Source organism: Nuphar pumila, chromosome 14 (assembly GCF_984573655.1).
Source record: "Nuphar pumila chromosome 14, dmNupPumi1.hap1.1, whole genome shotgun sequence".
Classification (NCBI taxonomy): domain Eukaryota; kingdom Viridiplantae; phylum Streptophyta; class Magnoliopsida; order Nymphaeales; family Nymphaeaceae; genus Nuphar; species Nuphar pumila.
This window is the reverse complement of record NC_143262.1, coordinates 80,246,458-80,260,881: the sequence shown is the minus strand read 5'-3', so window position 1 is coordinate 80,260,881 and position 14,424 is coordinate 80,246,458. Positions and strand designations below refer to the sequence as shown.

General features: G+C 36.3%; 1 protein-coding gene across 3 annotated transcripts in view; it reads left to right on the top strand.

Annotated features, from left to right (window-relative positions):
* The window catches only part of LOC149817078 (ARM repeat superfamily protein), a 108,152-nt gene that overhangs the window by 50,910 nt on the left and 42,818 nt on the right, over window positions 1–14,424 (top strand). For all 3 annotated transcript variants that reach the window (XM_089987207.1, XM_089987206.1, XM_089987208.1), the window contains 2 exons: window positions 4,083–4,219; window positions 14,149–14,266. In XM_089987207.1, coding sequence (XP_089843333.1) covers window positions 4,083–4,219; window positions 14,149–14,266 — 255 coding nt within the window. The remainder of the gene's footprint in view (window positions 1–4,082; window positions 4,220–14,148; window positions 14,267–14,424) is intronic.

Below are 14,424 nucleotides of genomic sequence, written 5' to 3'. Positions count from 1 at the left end.
TCAAATCTGATTAGATTGTACCCGCACAAACGGTGCCAAATTTGATCAGAATTGCACATACTAAGCACATTTACATAGGAAACTTACCTAATCCTGCAGTTTCAAACATCAACATACTATTATCAGTATGTTGTCACTGCACAACTATGTAAGCTGCAACACACTGGAAACAACCTGATTATGACGGTATAACTATGCCCAACAACATGTCGTTGCTGCATAAATGTGAGCAGCAGCATGTTGTTGCTGCATAAATATGTACAACACACTATCATTGCTTGTATATGAGCAGCTGTCAGCAGCATGTTGTTGCATAAATATGCACAATAGCACCCTGTCACTGTTCGTATTTGAGTAGCTGCATAAATATGCACAACAACTTGCGCATGCTGTTAACAATATGCTGTCATGTCACTGCTCCCTTATTGAGCAGCATCATGTTGTCAACAAGTTATTGCTGCACAATTGTGCAACAATGTGCTGCCCCAAAATAACATTTAAAAACACATATATATGCAACCGATAACAGTTCACAATTTAGCAAAGATCACAACTAACAAAACAACATGTAATCTGATCCCAGCCAACATAATAACTTGAAGTCAGATTTGATAACAGCCATCAGAAATACATGTAGTCGAATCTGATGACATTCAACAAAGTAAAGATATGATAATAATCAACAAAGACAACACATGGTCAAATATGATAACAGTCATTAAAACAACATATTGTTAAATGTGATGAAGCCATCAAATTACATATATTTGAAGCTAGTAACAGTCATCAAATAACATAATTTTGAATATGATAACAGTCAACGAATTCACGTGTAAATCAGATTTTATAACTGCTATCAAAGTAGCATAAAACCATATTTGATAACAGTCTACAAAAACTATGTATGGTCACATCGGCTGACAGTTATCAAAATAATCAAATTAGAAATTGGTAACAGCCATCCAGATAGCTTGTAATCACATCTGATAACAGTCAACGAAATAACTTGTATTCAGATACTGATCACAGTCAACGAGATAACATAAAATCAGATTTGACAATAGCTATGGAATTTAACATACAGTCAAATCCGATAGCCGTTATCAAAATAGTCACATAGTTAATCTGATCAGCATCAAAACATTGTGAAAACAAGTCTGATCAGCATCAAAAGTAATGTGTAAGCAAGTCTAATCAGATTGCACTCACGCAACGCGTAGGCAAGTATGATCGGACTGCTCACACATCACAATATGGTAAATCTGATCCCATCAATGCATATCTATTCTCTTTTTTTTTCTTAACATGAACAAGATTCATCAAAGATAGGGGTTGATACACACACACACACATATATATATATATATATATTCAACATCCTTGGCTAAAAGAAGAAATCAACTGCTTAAACATAGGTTAACACATGCTTAAACAAGGAAAAATTGATGGCATGCTCAAATCAAATAAAAAATATATGAAATCTTGACTTAATACATATTTTTGAATTAGATTTCCCTTTCCCATCTAAACTTACAAATGAACCAAATTTAAAACTATTTCTTCCTGTAAGAACCTATAGAGAAACCTGTACTTTAAATCGAAACATAGAAAAAATTGAAAAACTACCGATGTACGGTGAGAACACAACTTTTCTTCCTCTTTTTCATCTTCTTTCTTCTCTTCGCTTTGTTTCTTTTTTCTTTCTTTCTTTTCCCTTTTTCCTTCTTTCTCTCCCCAACGAGTTTGGGCTCTCTCTCTCTAGAATATGATTCTAGAGAGAGAGAGAGAGAGGAGTCCAACCCCCTCTTTTATATGTTTCTAAAAATTTCTTTTATCTTCTTAATATCTTTTTTTTATTTCCTTTATTTAAGGCTTATTTAGAGGGTGATGTCCCTTATAGAGAACCCAATTAGGTAGAGTTCTACTTCATGTAGAACTCCACCTTATCTATTAGATAAATCTAAAATTTAATTATTTTATTAAGCAAAATATTCTATGAAATATTCTAGAGGGTGTTGCCCCCCTCTGGAAGCCTTCCCAGGTAGAACTCTACCTACCCAATTTAACTTTTAAATTGGTCATATTTGGATTTTGAATCTAGATCCAAGATCCAAATTCATATCCATGATCCATATGGATCCTACATGGATCAAATCCTAGTCAATATGGATCCTGGAATGGGTCTAAATCCATATTAACTTGGATTAAGCAAAGTGGATCCAGTCCGATCCAATTCATATAAAGGCAAAAACAGAGACGGGTCTTTTTTGAAAAATGCGATTTTCAGGCCAACCATAACCCGATTTCAGAGAAACAGGGCATACCTGATTTTCACCTCCGAATTTCACCTAAATTTAACCTGAATTTTGCTTGATTTTTTATCAAATTAAAAAGTTAAAAACACATTTTTTTCTCAAACTTTAATTGTCTCATTTTGGTCTTGTCAGTGAGCTCTGGGCCACGCCCATACCCAGATGACATCACCTATATTTAAAGATATTTTCCCACAATTCTATCATTTTCATTAAATACTTAGTTAAAAATTCATAATTTTTGAAATTACAAATCATGGAAAAACACACAATATTACAAACTTGATCAAAGTTGACCAAGTATATTTTGAATAAAGATAACCTTGGGTGTGGGTCAAACACACCAGGTTTTATTGACCATACCGGGTGCCACACCTGCATTATGTCGAGTCACCTCGACGCTGGTGCGGCGGCCTATTTGGCGAGTCCATGTGACATATATACATCTCTAGCATCTTTAGTTGATATCATTTCATATAAAAAATATTATGCTTTAGTAGAGACACAGGTTTGAACAACATAAGAAACACTCAAGATGTTTGAATGCCGTGGATGTGATGGATAAATTATTGGTGTTGCAATGTTCTGCATGGGGTTGATCTTGTATTCTGTATTCAAACAGAGAATAACAACGAAAGAAAGCAACCACAGTTGTGAAACAAAGCAATTCGTGTAGTTGAGTGATCATTTTAAAGATGGAACCATCATAATCTGCTTAATAAGTTAATTTGCCTGTCAAATTTCAGTGGCAAGAGCCATGTTTAGAAAATTTGTTTCTATGTGGTGTGCGTCTGGGGTAGTAAATCAGTGTTTAAAGACTTTGGTACACTTTTCTGTTGAACTTATGCATTACAAGTCTTAGTTGAATGTCATTGCAATCTTATTTTGGAGTACCAGATTTGGTATCCTTGAACTCATGCAATTATTGGTTGCATGTCCATATTCCAAACATGTAGTTTTATAAAAAATATTTTAAAACACTCAAAGGAACCAAGTCACTGTTTCATATCTCCAAAACCAATTTGTAATGCTGCAATAAAAGTTGAATAATATCAGCAGATAGAGAAATGGTCTTTTGAATTAATCATAATATGTTAAGCTTGATCATGGATGTTTGGCTGTTGAGTTCATATAAGCTTTTGATGATTAAGACTTTTGTCTAACTGATAAAAGAATATAATGGAAACGGGATCCAAGTCTTTTGAAGAGTAAAAATGCATTATCCTCTTGTTGTTAATGGAAAAATGGTATAATTACTGCACTGGATCTTTAATGTGTACTAATAAAGTAAAACATTGGAAAACACATTCTTGTTATAGTATTATCATTTCATATTCAACTCCAAAGGTTTTTGTGGTATCACATAGGAGCAAACTGACTGCCACATCAAAGTTGTGCTTTCATAGCAAGTCTTAAAGCTCGCATATGTATTCCTGAAAAGAGGTATCAATGGGCTCTAGGAGGCTATCGATTGAATGCGAGATAAGTTAAAGTTTTTATTGATGAGTGTTGTTGAACATCAGTTGATATTCAGCTGCACCTTGAGCTCAATGGTAGACAATGAACTCAGTGCAGTTTACTGCACTGAAGCTAGGCACTGCCTAGTGCAGAACCGAATAAATTCAATAGTAATGTTTTGGTATTACTGCTAACATCAAATTCTCATCCATGGAAACCCATATGTGCTCGTGTTAGATTTTATCATGGAAGTGCTGCCACCGGCCTTTGCCTTTAATTTGTTTATTGGGTTGATATTTTTCTGTGCAACAGATCTACGCTCTTAAAGCTCTTGTCAAGAGTTTCTTGCCACTAGAAGGAACTATCTCTAGGCAAAAACTTCTGCGATTTTTCAGTATTTTGCTAAAGCTCATTCCTGTGGGTGATATTTCAGATGGCACTAAGTCAAGGTATGTACACATTGTGGCTTTTGATCCTTGGCTAGCCTTGTCCACTCTTTGATAGCTAGCTTTTATGTAAGGGTGTTGGGCGTTTTGTTCAGTTTTTGTGTTCTGTCACCCTTATGCACATGGTGTGCACTTTCTGAAAATTCTTGATCTTGAATATTTCTGTGACTTGGTTCTGAACATGAAACCTAGTTTACTATTTTGTGTTTTACCTTACCTCAATTAATTTTCCACTATTTGACCAGCTGTGGTAAGAGGTTTTTTTTTCCACCATTGGACCTTAGGCCACACAATGATGAAGCTGTAACATCGTAAGAAATACCTGTTTTGGTTGTATACATTATTTATATTTTTTGAATATCTTTGGCTGATTTAGTAGTTGCTAGTTTTGTTCACTTAATGTAAGTTTTGAAATTTATCATGCAAAATTAATTATTTTTAGGATGTATTTTTTGGTTGAACACTTGGTAGATGTGGGCAAGATGGGAACTTAGATGTAGCTTCTATATATATGTATGCTGATTCATTTAGTGATCGATAGTAAAATGGGAAAACATTAGCAACTGTAACGCATCAAAATTTAACCCAGATTTTTAAGGATTTTTTTTTCTTTTTCATAGCGGAATCAACTAATAGTTCCACGGTTAAACATTTTAGAACGATACAGGAAGATAAAAGCAAACCACACCATTTATTTTTATTTCAATAATAATAGAATCCAACATCAGAGTTTTCACATTATGAGTCTCAAAATAAAAATTCCAATCTGAAAGAAAGTAGGACCGCCGGGGAACAAGTAGATCAAGTCTTGGTCAGCGCCTCATCCCGCGTCGCTCATAGAACTACTCTGTGCCTGAAAATGATAAAAATTATAGGAATTAGATTACCACGTCTAAGTAGGAAAGATTGTACTCTTAATGCAGGTATGTCATGAATCTAGTATGTGATGTTGTTGTCATGTGTAAATTTTCAGCCTATTAAGGATCGCACAAAGAAGACTATGTATCAGCAGTAACTGACATATATCTAAACAGGCAAACAAATTATACAACAGTTATAATTAAGCAATTATAACATTTTATGCAACGACAACAATTAAACAAGTAAGGCATTACGCAATTAAAGCATGTTTTGCAACAACAATAACCGTTATGCATAACATTCATGTAGCAGTCCCAATACGAATTTGATTTTCTCACATCTACACATTGCAGGACGTCATTTCATCACAAGCTCAGAACATGCTGGAAGAATATGAACCTGTCTCCATAGTAACTCCACTCACTGTGATACCTAACATTTTCTAATTGATGTTTATCTTTTCTCATCCTGCGGGTACACACGGGGCAAGACAACCATCTCAGAAGAAAACGTTCGGGGGTATATTATTCAAGGGTATTTTATTAACCCGAACATTCTAACTGAGACTGACATCTCAAGGGAGCGGCCAGTGACCGAGAGAAACTCCCAAAGGCTAAAACCAAAACAGGATGCATCCTTAACTTCTGCAGAAGAACAAATAGCTACTACCTAAGACATATTGGTAGTCCGGGTCCCCCAACTTCGAGGACTGGGGACCAACGAGTCACTTTAGCTCGAAACAGTAAACATGTTCCCGGAGTTTTGTACCACCTACCCTCTCCAAGGTAAGCCCAAAACTGAGTGGGTTAATCTTTTCATTTAATTTATTTCCCGAAGTACAAGGCATTTCCCCAACTTCCTTCTACTACCACAGCAGTAGAATTCCCAACCTTAGTCAATTTACCAAGAGTATAGAACAATCCCAATCTTTTGTCATATTGATTGTATAACCCACCCAAAGTGCTCCGATGCCTTTAACCCAGTCAAGCAACAATATTATATTTTCATTTTCATGTGGATTTACATCATAACTTCGTTGGCCTATGCAAGACCTTCAATACACTGGATGGACATTCATATGTCCACAACAAACCGACCCATAGATTCGGTTGTCGAATCATTATTATTATTATTGATTTATTCTTTAATAGTAAATTGCCGCCACACCTCCATGTATAAAAAGGGTGGCATGTATTTAAAAGCTCTGCCAACAAGCAAAGACATTGTTGGTGTCTTGAGATTTGGTAACACTACTATATACATTTCTTAAGCTACATCTCATTTGAACATTCCACAAGATATACAACTTATTTGGCATTTGATACTTTTAGCAATTATGTAGGGTCTGACAATAATACTTCAGAAAAATATACAGTTTCACATGCATAGGAACATTGGAGAATAAGCCTCTAAATGACCATTCGAACCTTCTAGATGATGTACACATAATGAACATTGGGACATTTTAAGGAATATGAAATTGAACATCATAAATTATGCAGCCACTAAATATCAATTTATCCTATAAGTTACTATGCAGTGAACACCAAATTTGCATGCAGCTTAATATGCAACTACTACTCAATTTAAATTTACCAGTTACTATGCAGCTTAATATGCAACTAAACATCAATTTAAATTTACAAGTTACTATGCAGTTTAATATGCAACTAAACATCAATTTAAAGTACTAGTTACTATGCAACTTAATATGTAACTAAATATCAATGTAAATTTACAAGTTACTACGCAGTTTAATATACAACTAAACATCAATTTAAATTTATAAGTTACTATGCCGTTTAATATGCAACTAAACATCAATTTAAATCACTAGTTACTATGCAGCTTAATATGTAACTAAACATAAATTTAAATTTACATGTTACTATGCAGTTCAATATGCGACTAAACATCAATTTAAATTACTATGCATACGTTTGCTGATATACTCATTTCCTAGCTTGATTGTGCAAGTCTATGAATCTGTGCATAACTATTCAGTCTAGAGATCTCATTAAAAGTATGAATCTTAAGCATATTACAGTGAAACCTCATTTCAACAACCAGACCTAAAGGAACATTCTAGCTATGTGTTTCCCTGTACAATTGGGCAGAATATAGCCATTGCGTAAATGGAAGAAAATCATAATTTCATGAAAGTAGTCAAACAAAATTTCAGTTTTTGCATCAACACAGCATAATATAATCAATATGTTACTTGTCGACCATAAGGTGCTACTACAGTCAAGAAAGTAATAAAAATTACACTAATTCAAACAAAACTCGATGTTCCTACCGGCAAATCAACATCCAACAAGAATTTTGTTTTTTTGATCAGCGACAAGATGGCTGTTGGAGATATTAAGACCCAAAATTTCAGATTTTAATAATTGTTATAAATATAGCCGATTACCCTTAATTTTATTTTATTTATTTTCTTGAAATAAAAAATCGGCACATGCAAAAAGGATGGAAACAGAATCTAATGACCAACATGAAAAAAATGAACTCCACGATTATAAGTTTATATACATCCAGAAATCGGACTTTCTTTAACATAAGATTGAGCTAGAAAACTCAAAAATTCGAGTTTATTCCATGCTAAGATTGAAAAACCCCCAAATCTGAAATGATTGCACGCAGTCATCGGAAACCCCCCAAATGAAAACCCTAATTTATGCGATAACCAGGTTTCTTTCTTGACCGACCCACATACCCGGATGCACTCAACACCGAACAATAAAAGTACTGAACTCCTACCATTTTCCGGCGATGGTGTTGCGGCAGCCACGAGAGGAGGTCGGTCGGCTTCTCCCGACAAGGTTTCGAGCTGCAGGCCGGAGATCGGAGGGCGATTCGAAGGTTAGGGAGGTAGAGGAGAGTGAGAGAGAGAGTGGGATAGCGAGAGAGGGAGAAAGAGGGGTTCGGGTGGCCACCCGAAAAGGAAGGGAACCCTACCTTCCCAGCGGCTGCGGTGTGCTCCCCCACCTCCCCACCTCTTGACGTGTTAGGGTTCCACTGAATTCTAACACTCGATATATCGAGGGAGGGGGTTTTCCCCTTTCTCATGCTTATCGGGCAACCCATATCGAGTTCCTGTTGGCAAATTATTTTTCTCTTTGCTACTTAACTTGCGTAATCATGTTCTAAACCACTAGTTGATCTATTGTCATTTAGTTCCAATTCTAAATAGCTTTCTTTTATTTTTATTGTACTTAACAAACTTGAGGATAAGTACACGTAGAAAACCAAATTAAAGATATATATAAATATATATATACATATATATATATTGTGGATACTTGAATGAGGTGCACCAGAGAGAGAGAGAGAGAGAGAGAGAGAGAGAGAGAGAGAGAGAGAGAGAGAGAGAGAGAGAGAGAGAGAGAGAGAACTCTTTAATTTCTTACTTAGGGCTAGTCTCCTCTAAGTTAAATAGAGAGAAGCCAATAAAAAAAATTACATACAAGTCCCTTTTTAATTATGAAATATCAAGTAACCTACTTTTTAAGAAAGCTTAAGCTTAAAACCTCAATAGGATAATTAGTCTCAACACTCCCCTTCCAGCTAGAGCATAGATATCAATCATGCTAAGCTTGTCACAACATTTTGAGAAAATTGGTCTAGCAAGAGGCTTTGTAAACATATCTGCAACTTGGTCCTCCGACTTTAGATATTTGGTAGCGATATGACCAGCTTGAACCATATCTCTTACGTAGTGGCAATCAACCTCAATATGTTTTGTCCTCTCATGAAAGACAAGATTGTTCGCTATATATGTGGCTGCGTTGTTATCACACATCATTGTCATGAGAGAGGAAATCTTCACCTGAAGATCATTTAGTACAGTATGAACCCACATTAATTCAGGTTTGGGACACAACCCTATATTCTGATTCTGCACTCGACCTAGCAACCACATTTTGCTTCTTCTCCATGAAATTAGGTTATCTCCCATAAACACACAGAATCCGATGGTAGATTTTCTATCCACTACAAATCCTGTATAGTCAGCATCATAGTAAGCCACTATTTTCAGGGTTCCACCTTTCTTGAATAATAACCCTTTTCCAGGAGAAGATTTTAAGTACCTGAGAATCATTCTTGCTGTATTCCAGTGTACTTCAGTTGGTTTGTCCATAAATTGGCTAACTTTGCTTACAACAAGTTTTGACCCTTCTTCAAACAACTAAACTTTATAGTCCATGGGAATATTAGTTGGTTTAGCTCCCAACATTCCAGTTTCTTTTAATAGGTCAAGAACATACTTCCGTTGAGATAAAACCATCCCTTTCACGTCTCCTGGCAACTTCTATACCCAGAAAATATCTAACTGAACTAAGGTCTTTTGTAACAAAATGTTTTTGAAGAGTAGCCTTTGTAGCTTCAATATCTTTCATATCATCTCCTGTAAGAATGATGTCATCCGCATATACCACCATAACAACTATACCTGAGTTAGTTTTCTTAATAAATAATGTATGGTCTGACGCCGACCTATTAAAGCCAAAACTTGACATCACTTCAAACAACTTTTGAAACGATGCACGTGGACTTTGTTTCAAACTATATATCGCCTTTCTTAATCTACACACCTTCTGACACTTTCCCTCAACCTCGAATCCAGGAGGTTGTTGCATGTATACTGTCTCAGACAGATTCCCATATAGAAATACATTTTTCACGTCTAATTGACACAAACTCCATCCATGGTGAACAACTACTGAGAGAACAAGACGAATGGTACCCATCCGTGCAACAGGAGAAAAAGTTTCAAAGAAATCAATACCCTAAGTCTGAGTATACCCTTTTGCTACTAATCTGGTCTTGTACCTTTCAATAGAACCATCTGATTTGTATTTTATTGTATATACCGATTTGCATCCAACAATGTCAGCATCCACTGGGCAATCAGCTAGATCTCATGTATGTTGAGACAATAAGGCATTAATTTCTTTTTGCATAGCTAACTTCCACCTGTTATCGAGCTCTGCCTATTGATAGTTCAGAGGAATAGTTTCAACAGATAAGGCTGAAATAAAAGCTTTCATATGATTTCCAATTCTGGCATCGGACACAAAATGAGATATAAGGTACATTGTCGTGTCCCCTTCCGTAGAGCGATTGGCCTGTTATCATCATCATGAAGATCACTGTTGTTAGTAGTACTTACCTCAGGAGAAGAAGAAGATGAAGGCATTGGAGGGGGTGGAGCTCTACGCACATATACCAATAGAGGATTATGAAATCGTGAAAAAGATAAAGTTTGGTTCGGTAATGGGGGCACAGATTCCAAAGGAAAAGGAGGTACAGGAAGTGGAAAAAACTCAGCCGGATCAACTTGCATATGAGTACCAGTACTAGAGTAATATGAAATAAATTCCAAGAAAGATACATCCACACTGACATACTCTCGCTGAGAGATTGGATCATAACATCGATATCCCTTTTGATTTTTGGGATAACCTATAAATATGCATTTTGTAGCTTGAGCAACTAATTTATCACGGTCAGGTCCAAGTTTGTGCACAAAGCAAACACATCCAAATATTTTAGGTGAGAAAGAGAAGAGTGGGGCATTTGGATTTAGGATATGTAGTGGAATTTGATCTCCCACGGAAGATGAAGGCATGCGGTTGATCCAATAACAAGCATTGATAAATGCATCACCCCAATATAACGCAGGAACATTTGATTGAATCATAAGGGTACATGCGACATCAAGAAGGTGCTTGTGTTTTCGCTCAACCACACCATTTTGTTGAGAGGAATAAGCACAAGTAGTTTGGGGTAGAATGTCATGGTCTTGATAAAATTGCAACAAGGCTTTTGTTTTGAACTCAAGAGCATTATCAGTGCGAACAATCTTGACAGCAGATTCAAACTCAGTTTTTATTTCAAGAATTAAGGATTTGATAATACTTGGAACTTCAGATCTTTCTTTTATTAAAAACACCCATGACAACTTTGAGAAATCATTAACAATAACAAGATAATAACGACACTGAGTCCTGATAGGAATCTTACTAGGACTCCATACATTTGCATGAAGAAGTTCAAAAACCTTATGACTAGACTGACTCTTACTAGAAGGGAACGAACTACGATGATACTTGCCCAACTGACATGCTTCACACTGAAATGATGTAGTAGAAGGAATTTGAGGTAAGACATAACGAAGCTTTGACAATAAAGGATGACCAAGACGACGATGCCACTGAACAAGGCTGGATGTGTGTTCTACTGCAGCATAAACATTGCCCACTAGATGATGTAGGTAGTAGACTCCATTTTCTTCATAGCATCCACAAATTTTCTTCCTCGTCAGGAAATCCTGAAAATGACAACCCATCAGATCAAATAGCACTCTACAGTTTAGTTCTTTGGTAAAACAACTGACAGAGAGTAAACTTTGAGGAAATGAGGGAGCATGAAGAACAATTTTCAACTGCAAGGAGGAGGATATAGAAATATTTCCCTGACCAACAACTGGTGAGGAACTCCCATCTGCTAATGAGACTCCTCGATGAACAGTAATATCCTTTAGATCTGAAAAGAAAAGCGAATTCCCACACAATTGTCTGGATGCACCAAAGTCAATAATCCACTTACTATCATTCAGATGAAGATGATTCCCTGTTGAGTAAGCCACACCAGCTACAGGAGAAGACATAATACTGCTTTGACAGAGGCATAATACTAAGCCAAGGTCTGATCTCCTTGATGCAAATTATATATCTCCTGTTCGACTTGCAGGATACAACTCACATTAGTTTCGTGAGAGTATGTATCTCGAAGATTGTCCCACATTTGTTTTGCTGTATTATAGTAAATTAGACCATCTGCAATATGAGGTTCGACACTATTCATGATCCATGACATAACGATGTCATTATCTTCGTCCCAAGTAATGTATTTTTCCACCTTTTCATTCAGTTCAGTTTCCAACAAAATATGTTTTCTATGATGTCCAGGTACCGACATCATAAAAGTTCTGGACCACCTGGCATAATTTGTTTCATTCAATCTCACAGAAGAACTATACAAGAAGGGATTTGCAAAAGCCTTATACTCCCCAATAGCCTCATTTTTGGAATCAAATTTCGAAGCTTCACCCATACTGAATAGTACTAATAGGATACGAGAGATATTTGATGCTAATACAGCTGCAAAAAAATATCAGATTCACTCTCTTGAACAACGTGTTTTATGATCACACGTCAGCCAAGTCCACGACTACACAAGACTGCCACACCAAAAATAAATTCATGACAGCTGACACAGAAAACAACGTGTTTCACGATCACGCGTCAGCCAATTCCACGACAACACCTGGCTCTTCAACCCATATCAGAAACAATGGGAAAATCAGATCAGAAACATAGATCTGAGAAAGCCAGAACAACGTCAAACACGACATCTTGTTCATGGTCTGATTTTAGCAACTGCACTCGACACATAAATCCCATGACAGCTTAAAAAAAACTACTTCCACGAAATAGAAATCACACCAGCTGCTTCCACGACACAGAAATTACACAAAAAAAACTTATCAACATGCTGCTTCCACGACACAGAAATCACACCAGCTGCTTCCACGACACAGATAAAAATATTATCAACAACTGCTCTCATGAAATGTGTTTTACGACAAGGCAACAAAGGAATGCAACTCTGCTGTAACACACAACTTTGCTGCAATCGATCCAGTTGTCATGCTATCACCGTGATCTGTAGATCTAACTACAGATCTTTGTCATGACATTAGTCAGACATCAGATCTGTGATCAGATCTATGCAATTAGATAAAAAAAACAACCACGCCTGTTTACGATTTGGTGTAGATCGATCACGCTCTCAGGCTCCCGAGATCCACTGCTCCTTAATTATGAAATATCAAGTAACCTACTTTTTAAGAAAGCTTAAGCTTAAAACCGCAATAGGACAATTAGTCTCAACATATATATAAGGAATATATTAAATACAGTCAATTGTACCTACAATCTAGTTGGAATCTCATGATACAAGTTTGACTCAATCTAACCTTTTAGATGTGTTCAACATGGAAGATTTAGTGGGAATCAATCCTTGGATCATGTTTTTTGAGTCAGGAAAAATTGGTGTTTTTATAGCCATTGATTTTGCATTGCCGGAAGAACCTGTACACAGGTTGGATTCTGGCGATTCAAATGCTGGTTCCTACCAAAAAGAGTATGCAGATCGCATCCATAGGATCAGTTCGACAAAAAAAATTGAAGTTTGCTAAGTCATTTGTACATACAAATGATTTTAGAGAGGGGATTAGCTGCCTACCCCCACCAGGTGAATGACACACTGAATGCATGTGTAATGAAATGAAGTTGTGCACAAGAGAATGCCACTTAGGGTCGATTACGAGAGTGTGCATAAAGCCACAAAATCAAATACAAAGAGCCACTGGGGGCAAATACAAGATCTCTATGGATACACAAGCACAAGCCACTAAAGGGCTGAAACACATAAAAAATAAATATTTTCTATTCATAAAATGCTTAAGAGAAGCATAGCAAATGGGGGAAGAGAAGTCCCCTATATATAAAAGATAAGGGAGAGCCAAGGAGGGGCTCAACTAGCTGCTAGAGAGGGCTAACGACTAGTTGAGCTAGCCATTAGACTAAAAATACTAACTGTTAGCTAGCCTAACAGCCAGAATAACAAAGACAGAAATGCCCCTAGTCAGCATTTCAATCTGTAAAAAATACATAATGTATCCTAATGATTTTCTATCAAACCCAAATAAACATAATCAGCTCAATTGGATATTCTACCAAAACCCATATAGTTGATGTCCCTGATGAAGGCTGGGAAAACCATTAATTTTGGCTATCAAACCCAAACACAGGTTGGTCTAATCTTTCGGATTAATGTTTTTTTTTGAGAGAGAATCTTTCGGATTAATGTTAATGCTGGACATTAGAATGATGATGATGACTGCAGCATTTATAATTGTCTTATGGATAGTAATCGTCATGTCCTTTTGTGGTTGTCAATAGTAACAACAGTATCCTCTTCTTTTTGGTATTTTGCAGTGAGAATGATAAGGCTTATGTCCGGTTAGCTGCAGCTGTGTCTGTTCTGCGGTTGGCTAGAAGATGGGATTCTCAAATTTCACCACATCTTTTTCATGCGGTAATGCAAAGAGCTCAGGTATGCAGCAATTTTCACTTGTCCAGAAAAAGAATTGAAGATTTTGCTCGCAAGTTATCATTTCATCTTAATTGTGTGTTTATTCTGCTTGATACTCTACTTGTTTTTTCTGCTTTTGAAAAACATGCACTTCATTAATAAGTTTATACTGTTATTTG